This window comes from Nothobranchius furzeri, chromosome 7, assembly GCF_043380555.1.
Source record: "Nothobranchius furzeri strain GRZ-AD chromosome 7, NfurGRZ-RIMD1, whole genome shotgun sequence".
Taxonomy (NCBI): domain Eukaryota; kingdom Metazoa; phylum Chordata; class Actinopteri; order Cyprinodontiformes; family Nothobranchiidae; genus Nothobranchius; species Nothobranchius furzeri.
In genome coordinates, this window is record NC_091747.1 from 71,767,473 (window position 1) to 71,793,495 (window position 26,023).

The 26,023-nt window shown below is 44.1% G+C and overlaps 2 protein-coding genes across 3 annotated transcripts in view; both read right to left on the reverse strand.

Moving 5' to 3' along the window:
- Window positions 1–1,303: 1,303 nt before the first annotated feature.
- Window positions 1,304–16,754, reverse strand: LOC107382288 (galectin-related protein). Its single transcript, XM_070553704.1, has 5 exons — window positions 16,596–16,754; window positions 15,788–15,871; window positions 15,120–15,208; window positions 6,955–7,138; window positions 1,304–5,572 (listed from the first exon to the last, which is right to left on the reverse strand). Exons 1-5 carry the CDS (start codon window positions 16,632–16,634, stop codon window positions 5,429–5,431), a joined length of 540 nt encoding a protein of 179 aa, XP_070409805.1. The 5' UTR covers window positions 16,635–16,754; the 3' UTR covers window positions 1,304–5,428.
- Window positions 16,755–18,596: 1,842 nt separating this feature from the next.
- Window positions 18,597–26,023, reverse strand: part of LOC107382287 (equilibrative nucleoside transporter 2) — a 33,978-nt gene continuing 26,551 nt past the window's right edge. For both annotated transcript variants that reach the window (XM_015954382.3, XM_054751749.2), the window contains exon 13: window positions 18,597–19,302. In XM_015954382.3, the coding sequence (XP_015809868.3) occupies window positions 19,191–19,302 (112 nt within the window). In that variant the 3' untranslated portion in view covers window positions 18,597–19,190. The remainder of the gene's footprint in view (window positions 19,303–26,023) is intronic.

The window sequence follows — 26,023 nt, forward strand, 5'->3', positions numbered from 1 at the left end:
GAGCCACTGCCACCTACAGGTTTAGGATGCTGATGAACGCTTCACAATGAACCGGATTCTTTAGCTGAAAATGAGGTGGTGTGAACCCCGGGGGTGTTTGGTTTTACAACATCCCAGCTACGTGTGTACATGGCCTTAAGTCTGAAAGAGGAATCTATGACATCTGGCTTTGATGCAGACAGATGTCTCGGTGTTTAGAACAGTGTGAAGGCTTGCGCCACAGATCTGTTTCATCTCTCTGCATTCACAGACGACCTCTAAAGCTCTAACACAATCACTGGAGGTTTACAGAACAGCCCCAGTGTTGAAATATCACATAATAAAATTTAGAATAACAGCACATCACTAGAGTTTTTAGATGTGTGGCAGAGGAGAGTGAAAAGTTGATTCTCAGGATTTATTTACTGTTTAAAATCACTGCCTTCTTAATAAATATGTAAAAGTAAAATGTGATCTTTTTCTGCTTCTTTCAACGACATCTTTTAGTTTAACTGTTCTTCTACGTTCAGCTTGTTGGTGACAGACGTGATGATTTATTGTTTACTTGAGTAAAATTATTTATAAAAACATTTAAATAGATATGAAATGAATATTAAAATGAAAGTGGGTGAAAATAGTAAACAAATGTATGATTTTACATCTTTGAGGTAATTTTTGTATTTATTATTTTTTACTTTTAAAAATTTTAGAATTCAATAGACAAAAACGTGTAAAATGCTTTATTTGGGGAAGTGTAGAGTAAACCCAAATGTGCTTATCAGCTTTATTGTACTTTTAACTGGTAATATGATCACAGCTGATAAACAATACATCGTTAATAATAACTGGTAATTGTTGGGACACCTTTAGGCAATAGCTAGGCCACACACTCACCATAAACACATTATGAGGATTAGATGTCTTGGCAGGACTGGGAGCACCTTTGTGTCCCCCTGGCGGAGCTGGTGAAAGTGGCTGGAGAGAGAGGCCTTTCTGTGTGGAGTTAGCATGTTCTCCTTATGCATGTGTGGGTTTTCTCAGGGTTCTTCCCACAGACCAAAAGCATGTGTGTGAGGCTGACTGGGGACTCATTGTGTGGGACTGGTTGTGTGTGTGTCTCTGTGATGGACTGGAGCCATGTTCAGGGTGTCCAGCACCTGGGCCTCAACTGGTGAGGCCCAGTTCAGGCCAGTTTGCACAACCTTAGTGGCTGTTAGGTCGACTGAACATAACGCCAGCCTACTGGGGCCAGAGCCTCTACCTCACATATGTCAGAGTCAAGGCCCGCGGGCCAGATGCGGCCCGCGGAGCATTTTTATTTAGCCCGCGAGATAAATATCAAAAATATATTAAAACTGGCCCGCTGGCCGATTTTACCGCAAAGACTTCAACTCCCATGATGCTTTGCGGCATCAGCGCGGAGCCGACGAAGCCCCCTCCTTTGTGTTTTTTCCGCCTGCTGCCGGTCTCTGCAGCTCCGCTGTCTCGGACAAACTACACTCCTCTCAGTGCCGAGGTCACTCAGCTATTTTCTGACGTTGAAGCCCAGAAACAGAGATTTTAATCGCTCAGTAATGTGTTCACGACTGAAAGAAAAAGTGTTCCAACTAACGTCCAGACAGAGCCGATATAACTCCAGCGAGCAGCGACACGCTCAAACCAGCACGGCTCTGTGGCTGCTGTCGTGTTTCCTCCCCGACACACAACAACGTGGTCAAGCTGCTCAGACATGTTCAGCAGCACAAACCTATGTGAGCACCTGTTGTCATCTAATGTTGTCATTATTATGATGAAGATGAGCAAAACAACAGGAGTCTCCTCCTCAGCTCAGATCAACCCCATGATGCAGGTATCTGGCTGGAACAGGTGAGCATCACAGTAAACCAGTGGAGCAAACTGAGCTTTAAATATGTTGGTTTTATGCTCTTTTTCTGCTCCAAAACATGAAAGTTAACAGGTGAGATGTTGCATTTTCATTTAAGATAAAATTATATTTTTATTTTGTTGTTGGTCCGTGAGAAAAGATTTAACCTACAGTAAACAGGAAGTGGAAAGGCTGCAGATAGATAAATAGAATAGAAAATCCCTTTATTGTTCCTCAGTGGGGAAAGCTAGACGTCACAGCAGCGATGACACATATTACAGGAGAAAAAAAGGAGAATAAAAAATAAGAAAAATGAATAAACAAGAAAACATAAATCCTGAATAGATTTTAAAAATGCTGAATATACCACAAGTAATGAATACCACTGATGCCTTTTATTTAAAACTGACTTGCTCGTGTGTCATTTGGTTATTCCACATTCAGTGTTAATGCAGAAATAAGTTTGTTTCCAAATTTAAAGGTTCAAAATTGCATATATGTTGATAAAGAAAATGTGCAAATTTGCCGTCACTTTTTAAAAAATATTAAGTTTGGCCCTCGACTCCGTCCCAGAGTCTCATTTCGGCCCCGTGTGAGTTTGAGTTTGACACCCCTGCTCTACCTGATCTTTCAGTTTGTTCTCTAATGACCAAATCACCTGTTCTTGGTTTCTAAAATTGGCCCTAAAGTGTCTGTTACCACATTCAAATAATCAGCATGCTAAAATTAAAACTGACTTTTAGATTCTCAGTCTGCCCCCCACCTCTCAGAATCATGGGACCACCTTATGGGTAAAGAATGGTCCTCTGTCACTATTCCCAGCAGAAAAACACATCTGGCACAAGTGACCTCTCTCTCTCTCTCTCTCTCTCTCTCTCTCTCTCTCTCTCTCTCTCTCTCTCTCTCTCTCTCTCTCTCTCTCTCTCTCTCTCTCTCTCTCTCTCTCTCTCTCTCTCTCTCTCTCTCTCTCTCACTCACTCACTCACACACACACACACACACACACAAGGTATTCTGTATAAGGCTGCATAGCAGGTCGGTGAACTGTGGCTATGGTGTATTATTGATGAGTGCAGGAAGTAGGTGATAATAGAGGATCATCTCCATGAAACCGAAGAAGATAGAAGCCCCATGAGGCTGTAGATCATCTGAAAGATAAGACCGTCAATGCAGGTTAGTGTCAAATGAACCACATGCTGATGATGACTCGGGATGGGAGGGGAACCACAGGGACCTGTTCAGAGCAGACGGCATCATCGTTACTCTCCTGGTGTCCATGAAGGATGATGCCTGTTTCTACACCAGGACACAGTAAAATGTGTCCTGGTGTAGAAACAGGCTGTGCTCGGATTTCCCTTACCCATATCCAGGGGCGCCTCCAGAAATTTTGATAGGGGTGGCCAGATGGCGCCAAAGAAATGTTTGGGGTAGCACACCAAATTGGTCCTTGTGGTAAGTCTGGGAGAGTTTAGCCTGTGGTGATGTACTGCATTGTGCCTTTATTGTTTTGATTAAAATAACAGTACGTATCCAAAACATTTAGCTTAAATTTTACAAACACAAACATTTCTGAAATATACATTTCAGTTATTTAAAATTTTATCCCTAATTTAATTTAAAATGTATTTTTTTAGGTTAATTCACCTGTTTGCTGTGTTGGACTATGGAGATAAAAACTTTTTTTTTAATGATGAGCAGCAGAAACATGTTTTTTTTTTATTCTGATTATTTCTTTACTCATTATTGGGGGTGCCCTTGCCCATATCACCAACATCAGCAGAGCAGGACATGACACACATTCAGCCAGGAGGGGCAAAAGCCACATAAAACCAAAACAAAGAAAATCGGGTTTACTCTGACGCAGTTTCACTTCCCAACTGCAGACGACTTAAGAAGAAACACGAAAATCTATTCTCTACAACCACTTGGGGGGCTGGTGCCTATCTCCAGCATTCTCTGGGCAGGCAGACGGAGCTCTAGAGAGACCAGTAAAACAGACAGTCATGTTTTTGGACTGAAGGCAGAAGTCAGAGTACCCAGAGAGAGAACATACAACCTCCTTGCAGAAAGACAGGGATTTGAACCCAAGACCTGCTTGCTGCAAAGCAACAACGATAACCACCACACCACTGTGCAGCCGACACATAAATGTTCAGCTGCAATGTGGTCTAAAGATTATTCCACAACTAAGAATGAAGAAAATGTTTTTAGAAGTTTCATTTCATTTATTTATAAAGCCCCTTCTGCGACCAATGCAGACGCCCAAGGTGCTGAACACAACACAATAAAAACATAAAACCATCAGAATAAAATATAACAATTGTAAAACCAACATGAAATCAATTAAAACAGGAGAGTAAAAGCAAAAAACAAAATCCTGAAAAAGATCAAGAGGCCGGGGCATCGAAACCGGGTAAAATTTGCTAATCCTGAAATGCCTTGGCAAAAAAATGGGTCTTAAGGCGAGTCTTGAAAAACCCCAATGAGGGTGGTTGACGCACCGCCAAAGGCAACTGGTTCCAAAGTGCAGGTGCCAACACAGAGAACGCACGGCCCTTCCGTGACCTGCACTTAGTGCGTGGAACGATCAACAGCTCCCTGCCGGCTGAGCGAAGGGCCCGCGAGGGGGCATGTCTATGCAAAAGGTTTCCAAGACATGCTGGAGCAGTTCCTTGGAAAGCCTTGTATGCCAGTACCAAGACTTTGAATTTTGCCCTGTATTGCACAGGCAGCCAATGAAGGGACGCCAACACAGGGGTGATATGTTCCCTGCACCTAGTGCCTGTCACGAACCTAGCGGCTGAGTTTTGTACTAACTGAAAGCGTGCTACCGCACCCTGACTAAGGCCGGCACACAGTGCATTGCAGTAGTCGAGCCTTAATAGAACAAAAGCATGTGTGACAGTCTCTAAATGTACTCTGGACAGCAGGGGCTTCATTCTGGCTAGTCGGCGTAATTAAAAAAAAAAGTTCCTTTTTTAAATGTTTGTGTCCCACCTTCACCTGTCTGCTGTTAAAATAATATATAATCTGCAAAAGTCAACCCTTTTTTTACCTTTTAATCTGCTCACCAACAAAAGAACTGGATTTCTAAATTGATCTCCTAAAACTCTAATTTTGAAAAAAGGGGTTTGAAGTATTGTGTTTTCAACCCTTTATTGGTACACCGTTTTAAATTTAAGGACAAATATTTTATTTTCTTGGTTTATTTAATCAGTGTGAGTCCATGTGAGGTGAGCAGAGTAAATCAACTAAAATGCTGCTTGGGAATGACCAAATTCAATTCCAAAGATCTTCAGAGACACAAAATATTTTGCAGAAAACAATCAACAAAACTAAAATACAAAAAATGAAATCTGCTTCAGCAGACACTTGATTCTCTGGACTACCATAGCCAACGCAATGATTAACTTGCCTAAGAGGCAGTTGTAGCTGCGTTTCGTCAACGGTTTCATTTCCGGGTATAAATGAAAGCAACTCATATTTAAGATAACATGACGTCTCAAAAGGACCATTGGTAATATTTTACCATATTTTGTGCCTACATTTTCTCTCATGAGCTGGCTCCTTTAAAAGTCATTGGTTTCAAGCCAGTTTAGTGATGGCTACGCTGCCTTTGATCCATAACGTGTCGATGTTGCTGAGCGGCATAACTCTGTGGAGGAAGTCAAACAGCTTCTGCCCGTCAACAAACCCACGGAGTCTGCTCTGCTCACAGTGAAGCTCAATCTGAGTGGAGATAAGACAGGTGATCGATTCAAACTGGTAACAAAACAGGAAACAAATTCCCAGTGCTCCTTACTGGACAGACGTCAGAACTAGGGATGGGTACCTTTGACATTTGAATCGATCCGGTACTAATTCCCGGTACCTACGAATCGATACCGGTACTTAACGGTACCAATTTTCGATACTTTTGAGTGTTTATTATTTTAATTCTCTTTTATAATTAAATATATATTTATCTCAATATATAACAATATTTGATATATATCACGATAAATAACATTCAACTGTTTGTATTTTAACATCGTCCTTGTAGTTTTATAAGCTGATAATTAAACTGAAGCAAACATCTTTACTGTGAACTAAATTTACTGTGTATCTTCATTCCTTTTGCCGTCCTTTTTCATTTGATTTTTCCTACTGGGAAGTTAGAATTTCCGAGGAGAAAGCGAACGCACCATTAGCTGATAACAATGGTAGCAATGGAAGCTAACATACCAAGCTAACGTTAGCTTAAACAGCTTATTTAGCTGATGGAGCAGATTTAAACGATGATGCCTCACACTTAGATCGTTGTCACTGGTTTCATCTTCACCCGTCACATTTAGTAAAGTGAAGCCAAACTTTAGTGCGCGTTCATGTTCTTCTAGTCGGGAATTCGGAGTTCCGAGGAGAAAGCGAACGCACCATTTGCGAAACGGAAGCTAACATATCAAGCTAATTATATTTACCTACCGGAGCAGATTAAGATGAGGATGTCCCACTTAAATCGTTGTCGCTGGTTTCATCATCACCCAGTTACCCATCACATTTAGTGAAGTGGACCCAAGCTTTAGCGTGCGTTCTTTCTACCATGCTGCTCTGTTTACAACTGGTTCTCAGCGAGCGACGACATAACGCTCTTGCACATGCGCAGCTGTCTTGGCAAGTTCTCGTTATGATGGACGGGTACCAAAACGAGGCACCGTTTGAAATGACGTGAATCGGTGCTCGGTCGGTACTGTGGAATTCGGTTGGTACCTTAAAAAGTACCGAATTCGGTACCCATCCCTCAGAACTAACAGTCATGTCACTGAAAAGCAGATGACAATGAAAAAAGCACATTCACCGTTTATCTCGGAATGAAAACATGACTTTATTTTGGAAAATGATGAAGATTCAGATCATTAAGCATTTATTTAACCATGTGCACATTGTCCAAAAAAATCATGAGTAAAATCTATTTTATGAATTCTTCACAACTTCACAAGGATATTCATTTAACAGCTTTTATGCACAACCATTATTTGCCTGTGTCTTGTTTTAGGTTAGAATTTAAAAAGGAACATTTTGAGGTGAGCTGCTTGGTATTGTGTGAATGTGGTCTAGTGGTCAGATGCTGGTACCTTAAAGGGCTGGTCCCTGATGAATGGGAAGAAGGGTGCCGCTCTGTCCAAGTCTCCCCAGGCTCCAGACACACAGGCTCTCCTCAGGATTTGGCGGTCCCTGAATCGAACACACAGCTCCAATGCCACGTTAGGAGGAGGCTCTCTGGACGTTCCACGGCCGCACGTTAGAGCGATGTAGAACCTGACAGAAGGACAAAAGTACGTACGTGAAAAAAGCCCTGATGGACTCAGAAGGAAAAGAAACATTATTGTTGTGGAAAGAAAAATATCAAACCTCTAAATTATCTCAGTTCCCTGAAATTATTAAAAATACATATTTATAAGCAGGTCAGTTCATCAGAGTGTCATGGTCTGCATCTGTCTTCCCTTCTGTGTCTCATAGCGCCCTCATGTGTCTTTGGTCTGCATCTGTTATGTGTCTTATGTGGTAGCCCTTTAGCGCCCTCATGTGTCCTTTGTCTGCATCTCAGTTTAGTGCCTTTGTTGTTACCTTTTCTTATCTTTCCTCCCAGGTCAGCTCCAGCCTCTTTGTCCCCAGCTCGGTGTGTGTGGGTGTATGTGCTATGCCCTCCTCCAGCTAGTTTGTGTGAGCCCTTCCCTCTGTCTTTAGGTAATTGTTGTTTAGTTTTGTGTTTAGGTATTTGCCCTCCTCAGTTTCTGTTTTCCCCATTGAGATAATTATTGTCACCTGCCTTCCCTCCAGCCCTCACTCCACACACCTGCTTCCTGTTTTCTTAATTGTTCCTCCCAGTCTATTTAAGCCCTGTCTTGTCTTTGTCTTGTGTCGGTCCATTGTACATGTTTGTATGCTGTCAGCGTTTGTTCGTGCCCTTGGTGAGCTTTTGGTGTCCTGTGTCCCAGGACATTTGGATTTTGGCTCGCTGCCTTATGGATTTATTTTGTTCTCATCCCGCCAAATAAAGGATTTATACTTTAAACAACTCCTGCCTCGAGTCATCCTGGGTTATCTGCATTTTTGGGTCCTAAACATCCCCACAACGTGACACAGAGCTCTATAATCACACTTTAAGTAAATTGTGTAAAATAACCAACTAAATAAAATACCTTGTCTATGTCAATGATACCAGTACATATATACAGTATTGTGATGGACAGAAGACGGAAGCTGCCGGGCTCTGAGGGTGTGGTGATTGGACACCAGCTGGTCCTCGTTATCCATAACGAGGCCAGGGAGGATAAAAAGGTGACAGGCCTACTGAGAGGGGCACGTGGTTGACCTGTCATTGTGGCATCGGACTTTGGGGGGTGGGGTCGTTCACGGTCGGGTAGGGCTGCCGGCGACGAAGACAGTTAAACAGGCATGCAGCGTTCCAGTGCTAGGAGGGAAGGCTTGACACCTTCTTTAGGCAGCGAGGGCTGGGCATAGTGGATGCCGAGACCACGCCGATATCTGCCGCTACGGACTCAGGCAGTTGGACTCATGTTGTGGACTTACCGCCGTCCTCGCAAGCTGCACCCCGGGGCGTTGGACGGCGTTGGAAGCTCAGACCCCGGAGAGGGGGGTCACCACAGCTGAGACAGCTAAGTACCGCTGCTTGTGTGACTCATGCTGGACTGTTGGTTTTAGGAGAGAGGGCTTGGGCCATGGTGTTTTGTTATTGATTGTGCAATAAAGCGTGTCTTTTATAAGTCGTTGCCTACTGGTGGTGTTCTCAGGTTCTATCTGGAGGGCAAGACATTCTGCCCGTGCTGCCCACTGCTACTTTCATTACAGTATATATCACTGGGAAAGACCTGGGTTAGCTGCAGTATACAGTTAGAATACTATAGACCTGGTTTGACAACCACTAATTATTATTACCTTTAAAATCTAAATTTAAACTTTAAAGGTGAACTATGTTTATGTTTATTTATTTAGCAGATGCTTTCATCCAAAGTGACTTACAATTTATAACCTATAGGGCATGTTGTGATCTGTGGGGGAAACCGGAGTACCCGGAGGACACCCACGCATGCATGGGGAGAACACGCAACTCCACGCAGAAAGGCCGCAGCCAAGTTTCGAACCTGCAACCTTCGTACTGCGAGGCAACAGTGCTAACAACTGCGCCACCATGCAGCAGAACTAATACTGTGATCAGGTTTGATTACTGAAATTTCAGTTTCTGAGGGTGATGTGAAACTAAGGCCCTGTCCACACGTAGCCGGGGATCTGCCAAAACGTAGATATTTTTCTACGTTTTGGCCTGTCATCCACACGAAAACGGAGTTTTTTAAAAACTCCGGCCAAAGTGAAGATCTGCGTTTTCTCCGTTTTGGGTGTCTGCGTGTGGACAGACAAAACCGGACTTTTAAGGTCCGCAACGTCACTTTCCGCGACAAAAAAATGCTGACATCACGTGTGCGACCTGTGTTTACACTAGCTGACAGCATGGATGCCCTCAGAGCTGCGCTCGCTTTATCAATCGTCCAAGCGCTTTTTGCTTGTTTGTTTTTGCAAGCGGAATTACTGCTCCTTGCGGAAGACCACAGACGAAGGACGAGGTTAAGAACGGGGGAAGTACTGCCGCCTACAGGTCTGGCATGTCCTTAACAACGTATTTATCCGGGTACGTGTGGACAGAGTTTCTTTTTAACGAGGTGGTGTGGATGCAAGTTTTTGGAGGGGCGGATATTCGTTTAAAAAAAAAGTCTACGTGTGGACTAGGCCTAGTTTATATGTTTTAACAACCATGAAACACTACCCTTTTTTTCACAATTATGAACTACTTTAAAAAAAACAATACACAGTACCATACCAAGTTTATTTCTATAACACAATTTAGAACAGCATGTCAGCTGAGCCAAGTGATGAACAAAGATACAACGATAAAACAACAGCATAAAAACAGCATAGTGAAATACAATTATCTGTGTTCAAATGAAGATATTTATATAATATATAATAATATATAATATAGTGGAGAAAAAATAGGGCAACAATAGAATCACAAACCTAACAAAAGTATAAACCTGTATTTTTACATCAGAACATGGTTATTAAACAATGAATATAGAATGAATGATTTCACTTGGTGAATCACAGCAAAAATAAAAAAGCAACTGTGTACGGAAAAAGGATGAAAAAATAACTAAATTTAGATGAGATTTTTGCTGTGAGGAGCCAAATGAGGAACTACATTTCCATGTTGGCCTGGAGATCCCAAGATTCCCTCATAGAAGCTGACAGTAGTTCCCACGATGAAGGAAGTCTGGTCTGTTGATGGACGACTTCCCCAGCACGACTACCAATCAGTCAGAAGAGGATGGGTGGAGTCTTTATTTTGTCTGGAGTGATTGAGCTGGAGGTAATAAAGCAAAACGTGATAATTGTACAACTTTACATCAGAAGGATGGTCTACATTTTTTCCTCACAGCTATCATTTATTTGGAAGATTAAAAAAAACTTCACTTACCAGCACCTCTTGTGAACTGGATTTGCTGAAGTCCTATTGGTGATGCAAACCTCCTGGGGGTCATCAGGTCATCTAAAGCCTCCAAAGCTCCTATGCCTTCATTTTGAGGAAATACCTGTTGACAAAATGTACAATGTATAATTCTGCTGTAATAGAGATGACCACATGCATCTACGATAAGCGATTAGTGCAGCGGATAAGTTTAATGAGCTAAAAATAAATGCAGATGTCAGATAAATGTACATTTTTGGCCTTTAACATAAAAAGAATGTACTACTTTATCAATTGATAAGAGGTTTTAATAAACCGTGATAACAGTATTTAATAACACAGCAGTAATAAACTGATCATTTTCATTTTAAGGCGCTATTATTTATTCACAGTAATAAAATGCTAATTTATGTAAGCAAAACAACAGAAAATTATAGTTATGTTGATTTTAATGTTGGCTGATTGTTATGTGTTAAAATAAACCAACATTGTAAACAAGTAGCATAATTGCTAACGTTTCCCAACACCACCCAAAAACCTCTCCTTACCCACAACAGCAAGGCAGGATTCGCCGTGGCGCTGAACGGCATCGAGCCGCCCAGCCGAGGGAAACTCCCGGGGCTAAAGGGCGTGAAGGCCGCTGGCAGCAGGGCTGATACCGTGGCACACTGAGGTTATAAATACTGAGTATTTGAAAATTCCTCACATATCGGCAGACATTCTGTAACATAAACACAAAACGTAAGCACACACACTCACCGAAAAGTGAAATATACTAACTAAGCACCGCTAGCGTTTATGCTAGTTACAATTGAGCTTCAAGGGTAACACAAAGCCGTCTGCGTTTTTTGTTTGGTCAAATAACAAAATATTAAAATACTAGTCCTTACCTGTCTACGAGAACTCTGCATCCCTCCTGAAACTGATTTGGTCCAAACATCTCCACCTTTGAAATTAGTTTCCATTATTTATCGTTTTATTTCTCCTGTTGTTCTTCTGTGTTTGACAAGGATGGAAGCTTCTTAGGGTCATAAGAAAATACTTTTGTACTGCTCCGTGTGTTGGCTTCAGTTCTCTCCACAACACTGTGTCAACTAACCAGAGGGGAAAGAGGCTCCTTATGGCTGGAGATGAAGCTGGTGGTAGAGAGTTGAGGCGAATATCAAACACAGCGGTGGTGTTGGAGACGAGGCAACGCACCAGGCTCAAATGTGATTGGCTCTGGGACCAGGAAGAATGAGGGGGGCGCTGTTTGTTAACAGATAGGTCATCACGACTCGGTCATTTTAGAAAAACAAAAACTTGGCCTTCCCCCAGCCAGCTGAAAGGGGAATCTTGTCATTGTAACCTTCCCTGTAATGTGATCTAAACACTGGACTGCTTTGTGAATATTTTACTGTCCAGTTCTTACATAGTTCACCTTTAAATAAAGCTAAATACTTTGTATTTAGAAACAAAACATTCCATGGAAAAATTCTATGGGAATGGAAGTGTCTTCAAGAAAAGAAAGTCCAATTGCCTATTTCTAAATAGATGACCTGCTTTAATTTCCACTCATATAGTAAATCTGAGAAACCTCCACCTTTGGATTATTGCTAAGATTAGATGCATCCTTTCCAGGAGTGAAGCTGAAAAACTAGTTCATGTATTTATTACATCAAGACTGGATTACTGTAATTCATTACTCTCAGGAAGTCCACAGAATGTAGTTAAAAGTCTTCAGCTTGTCCAAAATGCTGCAGCTAGAGTTCTGATGAGAATTAAAAAGAGAGATCATATCTCTCCTGTCTTAGCTTCCCTACATTGGCTACCTGTTAAATTCAGAATAGATTTTAAGATCCTTCTTCTCACATATAAAGCTCTTAATAATCAAGCTCCATCATACATCAGTGATCTGATTGTTCCATATGTTCCTAACCGAGCACTTCGCTCTCAGACTGCAGGTTTACTGGTGGTTCCCAGATTATCTAAAAATAGGATGGGAGGCAGATCTTTTAGCTATCAGGCTCCTCTCTTGTGGAACCAGCTCCCAGTTTTAGTCCGTGAGGCAGACACCTTGTCTACTTTTAAGACTAGGTTTAAAACATTTTTATTTGATAGGGCCTATGGTTAAAATCTGATGTTAGCCTAGATCTGGACAAGTGGGGGAGTAGAGGGAGGTGGAGTGTACAGTCGGTAAAGACGACTCTCCCTTGCCCTGCCTCCAACATGCCTCCATCTACAAAGGCTAGGTTATCCAGATGTTATCTGTTGTAGTTATGCTGCTATAGAGCTCCGGGAGTTGACGTCACTTCTCCCGGCATGCAACAGTTCAAATCGAAACGGCGCCATATTGGCATGCAGAAGCCGGCAGCTGGACTATTTGTTATTGTCAGAAAACTCAATCAAACGGGAAATATGGTAGATTCCTGTTGTGCCCCAGGATGCAGAACAGACGCGGACGACATAAGGAATGAGCCATCTACAGGATTCCCCAAGATCCGGAGTGCCGCAAACGTTGGATCATTGTAATAAAACACACTAGTGACCGGGCTAAAATGAAACTGTGGGATCCCGAGAGTAAAGGTTTTCACTTATGCAGCGACCGCTTCATATCAGGTACTTAAACCAACGTTTCCTCAACTGTGTGTGGTATTTATTTTAAATGCTTTTATTATGATTCTTAGTGGGCTTCCTAAACTTATTTTGGCGTGGCTTTTTCTGTCTTAATCCTCATAGCAGCAAGTAAACATCACGTAAAACGTTGCCTTGTGAGTTCTGCGTGCTGCCGTTTACGTGTTTTATGATCACAGCAATTAACCGGCTAAGCTGTATTTAATTTTTAAGCAATGGTTGATCAATTGTCAGATCACACATAAAAAGCACTTTGGATTGCTATTATCTGTGTCACCGAGACTACTTACGTGTAAATCTGTTATTTGTCCATCCATCCATCCATTTTCATCCGCGTATCCGGAGTCGGGTTGCGGGGGCAATAGCGTGACTTCCCTCTCCCCAGCCGCCGGAGCCAGCTCCTCCGGGTAAATCCCAAGGGGTTCCCCGGTCAGATCCGGTGTTGTGCCGGTAAGAAGCCCGCTCCGACAGTTTCTGGCGTCGGAGCGGGCAGTAGAGTCGAGCGTCCCAGACACCGCGGTTCCCAGACCTTCTCCCCAGCTCCTCCGGCCGGGGGAATCCAAGGGGTTCCCCGGTCAGATCCGGTATTGTGCCGGTAAGAAGCCCGCTCCGACAGTTTCTGGCGTCGGAGCGGGCAGTAGAGTCGAGCGTCCCAGACACCGCGGTTCCCAGACCTTCTCCCCAGCTCCTCCGGCCGGGGGAATCCAAGGGGTTCCCCGGTCAGGTCTGGTGCTGTGCCGGTAAGAAGCCCGCTCCGACAGTTTCTGGCGTCGGAGCGGGCAGTAGAGTCGAGAGTCCCAGACCTTCTCCCCAGCTCCTCCAGCCGGGGGAATCCCAAGGGGTTCCCCCGGCCAGGTCCGGTGTTGTGCCGGTAAGAAGTCTGCTCCGACAGCTTCTGGCGTTTTTAAAAAGTATCCCAGGGGCACGGTAAGGGTCGGGGATGTTTAGTCTATTTAATTTCTGACTATATAAAATGATTTCTTCTGTTTTAAAGTGTGAAGTAAACTCAGACGAAGTAAAATCCAAGCGGATCCCGTTCATGTTCATGGTTACATCCGTGTTTGTTTACCTTTTTTGCATGCCAAAATGGCGTCCACTAACTGAGAGTCACGTGGGGTCCGGAGCTCTATAGGCTTAGACTGCTGGAGAACATACTGCTTGTTTATTATGAGGATTGTTGCAATTTGCTGGGTTCCTTATAAAAGAAACTTTTTCTGATTGGCTTAATGAACTGAATGTTTACTATGTGACGTGCCTTGAGACAATTCTTGTTGTGATTTATTGAAATGAATTGAATGAGCCCACAAGGTTGGTGAATCTGCAGCAAGCTATTGCTGTGCTGGCATTTGTAATATGACTCCGGCAGGCTAAATCATCCAGAATTGTTTAAAGAACCAAAGCCAGGAAACAGGGGTGACTCTGAAGTAATTTCTTCTACCTCTAAGAAAGCATCTTTTTTGTGTTTGACTAATACCGGGTGAAGAAGGATAGAGGCTAAAGTTCAGCTAACAATGCTAACGGTGAATTAGATGCAAATAGTCAGCTCTAAAAATATCTCAAGTTACTTTTTCAATTCCCAACAACTTGATTTTACAGCGAAATTTATGTGACCTGAACAATGACTCAATTGTGGCGTTTTACTTCCTTTAATGGGTTGTTTGGGATTATTAAGCTAACAGTAAGACCTCAAACAACCACATTCGTTCTAATGCTGGAGAAATATTCCCGTAATCAGTGTTGTAAGTGTTCCCTGATGTAAAATACCCAAGAGTGCTAACACCAGCTATGACAATGTATTTATCTACTTATCAGCTTACTGTAAATGACTCATCTTCGCTTGTCATCTACACTCCATTCTGTTTAGAAAAATGGGCTGCAGTACCCAAATTTGACCACGGAATGTCATTCTTACTTAGTTTTTACATATTGCACCTTTAAGTCTCACTGGAAAGATGCTCTAAAATTAAAATCTATTTGGTCTGTTAAACTTAGGACAGGTTATGTAACTCTGTCTGTGAAGAACACGAGTGGTATAAGAAAAGAAAAGTAGCTGATGAGTGATTAAACAACGAAGTCCAAGAACACCATGGGTGAGAGAGAGGAGGTGGAATAAAAAGAACGGTTTCATGAGGATGATCTCACCGATCAGGATGGGGATCCACAACACCCACAATTACAAGCTTCTTCCCTGGCCGAAGTCCGCCGGAGATGTGACCTCTGAAAGGAACCACCTGCACACGCAAACATGCATGGCAAACTCATCAGACTTTGACTGTTTACACATTAAAGTCAAAATGACTGTAAAAAGAGACGAGTAGTCAAGGGAAAACAATGTATCTGATGTTAAATATGAGTGAATAAAAATGTCAGAAGACCATATCGCACTACTGAAGCAACATGTGAAAAAAAAACAAAGTATTAAAGTCATTTATTGTGCACAGCTCAGGGTAACAATAGTTATTTATCTAATTGCTCAATGTTGTTGATTCTTTTCAAGTTTTCCAATCCTATTCCAGTTGGAAGAGACCACAAAGTAGACCCAGAAATCCCTGGAGGAATTTAGCATCTGCCTGGGAATGCTTTGGAATCCCAGGAATAGTTGGAGAGTTTACTGAGAGAGCGATGTCTGGGTTATCCTCCTGAACCTGTCACCTCCACAGCCAAACATTGAGTGGATTAACTTTTCTCTTTTATTTCCTATAACCGAGTCTCAGTTTTATTGTTTAACCTTGATTTTGAATATTTTCCCAGTTTTTATAGATTTTGTTCCCTGGATGTGTCACAGTTCAGACAGAGTGTTGCTGAATTACCAGTTTTCTTTCCATTTCCTCATCGGGAATGAGGGTTCTGTCTTTGTTCTGTTCCGTCTCACCTCTCTGTGGTAAACTCCATCTCTGAAACAAGAAAAACGGTGAAACGATCTATGGGCTGGACCCAGAAGAGGTCCCAGTGTGCGTGTTTCAGTTGAAATGACAGCATCAGCTCTGACTTTTTGAGCAGTGAAGGGAAGGGCCAAAGTTCACAGTGTGACATCAAGCTACGTGTCATGTGAGCAGCACATGCGGGTTTGAGCCAAAACAGGAAGTTCAATAAGATAAGGTTAGCATTCAAAATAAAATCACCTATATAGTGGGAACCTTTGTTTACAGATTTGCAGCACATTTTTCTGTTAATCAGACGTTGGTGGATTTTATAAGACTGGCACCATTTTTAAAGCCAGTGATGTAACCTTGCTTCAGTCTGCTGCTCTGATCCATCTGACCTTAACCATTTACTAACCTTCACATACATCATTATTATTATCATCATTGTAAAAAAAATTAATAAAATCTTATTTTATTGGTTCACTTAAATTTTTGTTCCTGACTCTAAAGAGTGTTTTCCAAAAAGTCCCACTGTGGCTAGCAGAGGGTTTTATTTTGGCGGGTTAGGTAGAACTGTTGCACACCTGGCTACTGTAACAGTAGTTAAGTGAAAGGCAGGCTCACAAAAGTTCTTTCATTTCCAAGAGCAGTCAAAGTCGAGTATCTAAGCCGTCACACGAGGCTGAGGCTGCTCAGCAGTGCCGTTTCTCCTGATCTGTGTCATGTGGTTAAATTCTCTGTGGCGGAAACTCACCTTCCTGCCCTGCACCGTCCCTCTCTGTGATTCAGCCATTTTCACCTGAAGGAAGTAAAAAAACCAGCAGAATGACTTGCAGATCCAGTTTGCCTGTGACGTGTCGCCTGAACCAGCACTGACGTGAAGTTCCAACCTGCTTGATTACGCTCCAGCACACACAGCCGGGCTCCCGCAGTCAGCTGCCCCCACATGCCTTTCCTCTCAGGTCCATAACAAACACTCATTGTCTTCAGACTGCTGAACTGCAGTGGGACGCTCCAGCACTTTTCATTTCTTTGCTTCTTCCATTAGATATCAAAGTGTCATTCGGGTCTTTTGGATATTTTATCTTTCTGAATCGGATAGAAATGTGTGCAGAGATAGCTGAGGTGTTAAAAGACCTGCTGACACAGAAAAAACTGATATTTAGCAGACAAAAATCTGCAAAGACAAAGATTAGCAGCAGGGATGTCTGATGCTTGGGACCAGTGTTGGGAAAGTCGGTTTTGAATATGAACTGGTTCAAAGTTCAGTTCATACATTTTAAAATGCTCATAGTACTTATTTAAATGTTTTAAACTAAGTTCATGGTTCCAAAAATGAACCAGTTCTTAGTTCCTTTTGTTCAGTATGTTGCAGAAAGCTGCAGAATTGTTGCCACCCGTTCAGTCCACGTGTCCTCGTGCCCATGCTGCAGCTTTTATTCCTACAGCAACAACATCAGAAAAACTTGCAGTTTGAATTTTTAAAGAGGAATTACTAAACAATCTGAGGAAGGAACCAGGCTGATGTAGGCGATAAACGTTGTGCCTCAAAGCACAAAACATTTAAACATTAATTATCTTTTAATGAAGTCACTTCAACTAATTTTCTGACTTGTTTGCACAAATAAAAAAATTGTGGAACTTAAGTGCAACAATCAGCACAAATGAATGAGCAAATAACAAAGCAAACGAATGGATGAATGAATGAATATGTGGTACTACTTTGTGTTCCAGATATGATGTTTCTCCCGTGTTAATTGTGCCTTCCATTTTGATTTTGTTTCTTAATTCAAATTTAAGATTCAACATATCAGCTCAACAACAGTAGCTGTGTTGGGTTACAGCCATAACAGCCATAAAATGGCAGGTTTGATACCACGTTCAGCTTATATAGTCATTTATATTAGCTCTTTTATTTTCATATTTTTACTCATTTTAATCTCGTGTTTTCTCTGTAGGGGCCCTCTGCCCCAGGGGCGGTGGTCAACTGTTGCTTCCTGGGTAGTGCTCCATAGGTAGTGTTTAAGTGGAGGTGGGGGTCTATGCTCCCCCTCCTCTGAGCGCCCTGATTTAGTGTGGAAGACCTGATGCTGCCGGGGCAGACGGCTCCTCTGATGGCGTTTCCTTGCCTTACCTTACTGGCTCATCTGGACTCAGCCGAATATAAATTTTTACTGATGTGGGTGTGTGTGTGTGTGTGTGTGTGTGTGTGTGTGTGTGTGTGCAAATGTCTGTTAACGTTTTTAAACTGTTACGGTAATTTGGGGTAATTTTGTAAAGAACTTTGCTTGAAAAGCGCTTTACAAATAAAATCTGAGTGATGTGTCCTCACCACAAATAGCTTTCAGAGTGCTAATGTTTTTAGTGGTGAGCTTAGTGTTGTAATCTGGGGTTTATCCCTTATAAAAACAAATGTACCAGAAATTAGGATTTAAAAAGGTATAAAAAGTTTTTTACAAGTAGCTCCTAGCAAAACGATGTTTTTAATCTCAACAGGACCTTCCTGGTTAAATAAAGAATAAATAAAAATGAATGAAAAATATTTTTTTCTTTGTTTATGACTCGGTGTTTGATCTGTTTTAGTTTTTTATAAGGTTTAGGCTTCATGTTGTTTAGGCATTTTGCTTCGTATTCAGAAACGGCCACTTTAAAAGATTTCGTCTGCTTTGACTTCAAATCATCAAAACCCTTCTGCTGGTAACAGCCCAGCTTCAGCTACTTGTTTCAGAGCTCAGCATTCAAACAGCATTACTGGTAAAACACAATTTCTCTAGTTTATTTGTTAAAAACCATATAAAAACATTCAAACGGCACAAAACATAAATAAGCAAGAAACCTGACGCAAACAACCCCTACAGTGAAAATAATTAAAGACACCATAAAACATGAATGTTCCGCATATCAAAAATAAATAAGAACCATGAACTAAAAGAAATAATTCAAAAAAAGAGGATAAACTTCAAAACAGATAAGTCTGTGAATTCAGATCCATCCGTGTGTGTGTGATGACCATGTAGCAAAAAACATTCAAGGAACAATATCTAATATTAGCTGCACCAATAAACTCCTTCTGGAACACAAGTCCCACCTGAGAGGATATGTTCTGCAGATCTGTCACTTCACTGTTGATGCCAGATTTCAGTTCTGAAGGACCGAATCGTCTGCAAGCTTTAATGGTGACAATTTAACAAAATAATGATATTACAGTTCATTCTAAAGATTACAAACATAAAAAGCTGTACGTCAGGATTTAATCACTACAATAAAATATACAGTATGACAACCCAATAAAAGTTACATTTCGTTTAAATCAGAGGTAGCCCCCCGCTGGTCAGAGGCTGCATGAGGTCTAAACCAGTACTCGCAGCAGGAAGGAGAAGGATGCTCCCACAGCCAGCCCCAGAACCAGGAAGGAGGTCATCAGAGATCCGGCCGTCTCACAGTCCCTAAACCGCACCAACCTGTGGGACAGAGACGCACCTTGAGAGCAGGTCAACCACAGCATCACTCATCTCCTGATTTTCCATGAATGTTTATTTCTCACAACGCAGCACAGATGCTGGTGACCTCATCCTAGTCCCAATAACCTATCTAAATGTATTCACATATCAGTAGAATCTATTTATTTCAGTAGTAAGTAGGGATGCTCCGATCAGGTTTTTTGCTGCCGATCACCGATACCGATCACCGATACCGATCATGTGGATTGGCCAGAAATTTTCTACAACATTATAAGGAGTGGTACAAACTACATAATCTGGGAATAAAGGAAATGTAACCTAATCTAAAATGGTCTGTATTAGGGTTGTCACGGTGTGAAATTTTAACCTCACGGTTATTGTGACCAAAATTACCACGGTTTTCGGTATTATCGCGGTATTTTTTTTAAACGTGCTACATTTTCACACAATTAAATAAACCCTGTATGTCAGGAAATATTGTCCTAAGTTTGTGTCTAAATTTTGCCTAAAATGTGTTATTTTGTAATTATGTTGTTTATTTGTTTACATTTTTCCCCTTTAGTCTTTAAAATACCAATATTTGCCCATAACTTCTTATTTTTTGTCTGTTTGATGTCATCATTTAAAAATAGCCTTCTAATCAGATACTTTTTTTTTACCTTTACTTGAGTAATAAACCCTATATCAGGAAAATATTGTCCTCGATTTGTGTCCTTCCAGTGAGCTTTGCAGATTTGGGAAAATGTCATCAGGCAGTAATCATTGTTAATTTCATAATTATTCTCGGAGAGACCAACTCTTATCTGCCCCTGAGAGCCCCGTAATGCATAGCGTCATTTCAACATGGGGGTGTCCGCGACACGGTTTATATGCAGGTAGCGGCGCTGCGGCTGCTTTATATAGCGACTCGTTGCATTCTCCCTCAACCCAAATCCTCGGATCACGCATTTTAGCTAAAACGCTAACGTTAGCTTGCCTTGCGTTGACTGTAGAGTTGTGGGTGATGGTCACGCAGATGTGTCATGAGATTTGAAGCGTTGCTGCCTTTCACAGACACTTTTTCTGCATGTGCTGCAAACAGGATAGCCGTCTTCTATCAACTGTCCCTCGGCATTCTTCAAATATCTAAAATATGCCTGTACTTCCGACTTTGTCTCCTTTGAGGGATAATAAATGCCCTCCTGAGCGCTGCCGTCTCCTCCTTTGACCATTATTTCAGCTTTAGCTTCAAGAAAGTTTTGGTTGTAAACAACAAAGTGCTCATGTGCCGCCGGCAACTTCAGCCGATGATACGGTGGCTGGTAAGGGTCACCGCCCCTACACCGCAGCCACGGTAAACCCACCAAGATAATATAGTTTTTTAAAAAACAAGACGGTTATTATTATTGTCAACTTTTTTTTTTACCGGGGTTTACCGCTACACTGGTTACCCTGACAACCCTACCTGATCGGTCTGCTTTGATCTATTTTGAAAATTCCGATCAAAACCGATAGGGGCGCTATCGGCCGATTACGATCAAATGCCGATCCATCGGTGCATCCCTAGTAGTAAGCTACTGGAAATGCTAACATTTAATTTCTACTGGTAACAATTAGGGCTGAATATCTATCGTTTTTGGACTGAAATTGCGATTTCTAACAGTACGATCATGTGACCATCAAAGCTGCGGTTTTAGCGGTTTTGACTGATCCAGGATCAGTTGTGTAACTTTTGTTTTTTACATCCGAGGTTTCCCCCTGTGTTATGGCGGCGGCAAAAGCCAGCGCAGGGGAGGGGGGTGGGGTGTACCGTCCAGAGCCGAGGCCAACTCCACAGCTGCCAGAGCTGCATGTACAGGTTATTTTCCTGTTTTATGTTCCCACACACAGCACTGCTAGAGCCGATAATAATGGCAACTGGGTGAGCCCGGGACAGAGAGAGAGAGAGAGAGAACGTAGTTGAGTAAGGGAGAGAGAGACTCCTCACACATCAGCAGGTTCAGGCTGATTTCTACAGCTTGGGTTATGCTTCATCAGCATGAGTGTGGAGTCACGCACTTTAGCTGACTTGAAAGCTAAACTTCTCTTTTAAAAATGATTTGAATGTTTCTGACGGCACACGTTAGCTCAAACAAGCTAAGGTGTCAGAATGCGTGCGTCTCACGGAGCTGACGTTTCAGTGAGGAAAAACTATCAGACGGCTTCAGCCTGCCGCTGTAATGCAGGAAAACTGGGCAATTTTTGTTCTATTTCATCTAGTCTTAGCCCTTAAGCTAGCTGCTATTGGAAGGATGATCTCAGCATCAGCCAATCATGAAGAGCTTAAATGTAAAACCACCAATGGTGGGCACCCCTTGTGGGTATATAAGTGGAGCGACTCCACTGTTCGCCTCCGTTATCTCTTCAAGCCAAGCTTAAGAGCTTCCTTTAAAGAGCAATATTATCCAAAAACGTTCGACTCACCGACCATGTCCAGCGACGCCAGGACCTGCCCGGCCTGCCAGACAGGCTCCATCTCCAGCGGTGACCTGCACGCCAAGTGTGAGGTCTGTCTCGGGGCTCATCACTCTGGCCTGACCTTGACCCCGCAGGCCTCATGCCCGTTTTGTGCCGCTCTGCCCGTGGCTGAAAAAATCAGCCGGGTCGAGTACTTCACCCCGCAGCCGACGAGGAATTTCCGGTGGCTGACACGTACTCGCTGGACAAGGCCTTAGACTTCTTCAACGTCGGTCAGGAGCCGGCTGGCTTCAACCGACTGGACGACGTCACAGACAGTGAGGAGTACGACGAGGCTGGCTGCCATAGCCCTTCTTCCCTCCTGGACAACACGGAGGTCGACGAGCCTCGCTCAGCGGGTCCTTCTGCCCCAGTGGCTTCTCGCTCCTCCCTGCCAGCAGTAAGAGCACTGCTCCAGGAGCTGCCCGCCATCATCTCCGCGGCTGCGGTCCGCAAGGGGCTAGCCGTGCCAGAACCAGCTCCGCCTGAAGCGGATGATTTGGCGGGAATTTTCGGGGCAACACAGATGCGCTGTCCAGACCCCATGTGGCAGAGCTTTCCCGCTGCTATGAGCTGCTGGTCCGCCTCCTTCACCGAGCCTGCCAAGCTCAAGGCGCCAGTTTCCACATATGCGCCCATTACCAAGGTTGAGAGCTTCTCCGACCAAGGCTGGCCATCCGTTCCTCCACTGGAGCCGGACTTGGCCTCGCTGTTTGGCGCCAAGAACCACCTCGCTGGCCCGCGAGCAGTTCCCGCTTCTAAGCATGACCAGCTGCTGACGCGGCTCACCGACCGCATACACCAGTGCACCTTCCAGACCGGCGCTGCAGGAAATAACATCGCCCTTCTTGCCTTCGGCATTTCCAAAATGGTGGAAGAGCTTGACGCTCCTGACGAGTCAAAAACCATCATTACTAAGACTGCTGATGCCAGTCTCAATATGTACGCTGCTGTACTCACCGGTTCTGCTCGCATTGCTGCCTGGCAGACCCTTATTCGGCGGGCCCTGTGGCTCAAGGCCCTGCCCTCCATTCCTGAACACCTGCACAGGGAGATGCTGGAAGGCCCCATCACCTCTGACGTTCTGTTTGGTCCCCATCTTAGGAGCGTCATCGAGAGGGCTCAGAAGAAAGCTGAACTGTCAGCCACGGTGTGAGACCTGGTCCACCCTCGGTCAGCCTCGCACTCCAGCCGTTCCTTCAGAGGATGAGACGAACGGCGTGGAAACTTCAGGCGCCCAGCTGCACAGCAGTCACAGGCGCAGGAACCTCGCCGAAAGCAACCACGAAAATGACTCGTTGGGGGCAATGTGTGTGCTTATGACTGTAATGTTGATCATGATGTTGGTTTTGAAATAAAACCCAAAAAACGTCACTTAGAGAGCACAATCCTACAGTCCTCTGCAGAATCCTCTGCCGAATCCTCACACATGTTCCCCACACCAAGCACTGCGACACATCTGCATGTTCACGCAGTCAGTCATATTACGCGGCCGGCTGTACGGGTGCGCTCCATTTGCGCACCGGCCCCAGCCTCCGGCCAGGCCCAACTCATTCCGCTTCCCCCACAACGTAGGGTGGGACGGGATGTCATGGCGCTGTCGCGACCACGCGCGGCGACACAGGGCGCGGCTCCATCCGCTGGCACTTTGTCGTCCCCGTACATGGGCCCGGCTCCCACTCGTCCTTCATCCTTGGACTCCACGCTCCGCGGTGCAGATCTGCCTCTTCCAGCTGTTCCACACTAGCCCTTTCGAGCGCAGCCCTCCATGGGTCGCTCCCAGTTCTCTGGTGCAAGCGACGGTGGTAAGGGCGTGAACCCAGTCCTCAGACTTTGTTCACGTGACCTCGAACACACGTCCGCTGTCGGAACGCATGCACGAGTGGCGCCGCCTTTGTCTCATGAGCAAATGGATATCGGAGACCATTCAGCGCGGTCACACACTCCATTTTCAGTCCGCTCCTCCTCCCTTCAACGGGATAGTGGAGACGACGTTCACGTCACAGGTACAATCTCAGGCCCTGGAGCTGGAGTTGCAGGAACTTCTGTCCAAGGATGCAATTTCCCAAGTCCCTCGCTGACAAGAGCTCTCAGGCTTCTACTCCCGCTATACTTCATTGTACCGAAGAAGTTGGGAGGAATAAGACCAATTCTCGACCTTACCCTGTTCAATTGCTCCATAGCAGTGATGCATTTCCGCATGTTAACAATGAGGCAAGTCCTGGAATACGTGCGCTCCGGGGACCGGTTCACGTCAATAGACCTGAAAGACGCATACTTCCACATCCCAGTAATTCCCAAGCACCGGAAGTTCCTGCGCTTTTCATTCAAGGGAGTTCAATAACAGTTCGATCGTCTCCCTTTCGGCTACTCGCTAGCCCCGCGCACCTTCTCCAAATGGCTGGAGACCACGCTGCAGCCACTGCGCACGGCGGGAATGAGGGTTTTATTTTACCTGGACGATCTGATCCTATGTGCCCGGTCCAAGGACGAGGCGTCAGGGCAAACCAGGAAGTTAATAGAGCATCTGTCAACCCTGGGGTTTTCCATAAACTGGGAGAAGAGCTCCATCCTTCAATCCCAGTCGATTGTGTTTCTCGGGGTGGAGCTGAACGCCTCTCTACTGAGAGCACGTTTGTCTCCGGCGAGAGCGGCAGATCTCACCACAGTGATCTCCTGCGTGCAACCCCGCAAGATCGTGAGAGCCCTGTTAGTCAAGAAACTTCTGGGCATGATGGCTGCAGCCCACGCTGTGGTGCCTCGCATTCAGCACTATTAAAACATATGCTGCAGCTATCTCATCCTGTCACCAGGGTTTTGGAGATAGATCTGTTTTCAATCATCCCCTCACAAAACGTTTTCTAAAAGGTGTCAGAAGGAACAGACCTGTGTCCCGCCCACTATTTCCCCAGTGGGATCTAACGGTGGTTCTACGCGGATTATCTGAAGCCCCATTTGAACCCTTGGACCAGGTCTCAGTCAAGTTCCTGTCACTCAGATCTGCCTTGCTGCTGGCGCTGGCATCAGTCAAGAGAATGAGCGACCTCACCGCCCTCTCAGTGGCTCCCGCATGCCTCAGGATCCGGGAAGATGGCGGGTCTGCTGTTTTATGCCACAACCCAGCCTTTGTGCCCAAAAACATTAATACTTCCTTCAAATCCAGGTCAATTTCATTGGCTGGACTTTTTCCTCCTCCCCATAATTCTAATGAGGAGGCGGCTTCCCACCTTCTCTGCCCGGTGCGCGCGCTCGCACGATATGTGTCGCGCACTTCAGGGATTCGCCGCTCACAAAGCCTGTTTGTGCACTACAGAGATTCTTCCCTTGGGCAAGCGCTGTCGACCCAGCGTCTTTCAAACTGGCTATGTGACGCCATTTCACTCGCTTACACATCATTAGGGCGGGATCCTCCTGAGAAACTCAGGGCTCACTCAGCCAGAGGGATTTCCTCTTCTATGGCGCTCTACAGTGGTGTGTCGATGGAAGACATTTGTCAGGCTGCTTCATGGGCTTCATCCTGTTCCTTTACTTGTTATTATTTACGAGATGTGTCTTCAGGATCCATCACTCATTCAGTGCTTGGACCTCAGCAGGCTGAGTGAAGGCATTATGGCACCACATCAGCCTTGCTTGAATGAATTTCATCCTCTTGTGGATGATATTTTTAGTGGGAACCCCACTCTTCTCTCTGGTTGCCTCAACCTTTTAAGCCCTGGGTTAAGGCTGAGCGTCCCTCACTAAAAGGAGACATGTTGGGTGTGTCCATTGGTTGAGCTAACCAGTGTGGCATAAACCCATCCAGCTGCGCATTATTCCAATAACAGCTAGCTTAAGGGCTAAGACTAGACGAAATAGAACGTTGGTTACGTATTGTAACCCAAGATTCTATGAGTCTAGTCGCAGCCCTTAAGCCACTTGGCCCCACTGGTTCTGTTAGGACCAAGAGTCATCGGAGGCGAGCAGTGGAGTTGCTCCACTTATATACCCACCATTGGTGGGCGTACATTTAAGCTCTTCATGATTGGCTGATGCTGAGATCATCCTTCCAATAGCAGCTAGCTTAAGGGCTGCGACTAGACTTATAGAATCTGGGGTTACAATACGTAACCGACGTTATTTAATAAGTTTAAAAGCTATTTATACCTACAGATTTCCTCCATGCATTTCTGGAGTAGAACATGTTTTCATAAAGCTCCTCTCTAGATAAAAATCACAAGCACAAGCTGCTTCACAAACACATAAAAAA

What these genes read in the sequence shown, in the direction of transcription:
- LOC107382288 (XM_070553704.1), bottom strand. Translation starts at nt 16,634, where the DNA reads ATGGCTGAATCACAGAGAGGGACGGTGCAGGGCAGGAAG. An exon ending in GTGGATCCCCATCCTGATCG is followed by an intron (nt 7,139 to 15,119) that starts GTGAGATCATCC and finishes TCCTTCTGTCAG; the next exon opens with GTTCTACATCGCTCTAACGT. An exon ending in TCAGGGACCAGCCCTTTAAG is followed by an intron (nt 5,573 to 6,954) that starts GTACCAGCATCT and finishes ATCTCCACTCAG; the next exon opens with ATTGAGCTTCACTGTGAGCA.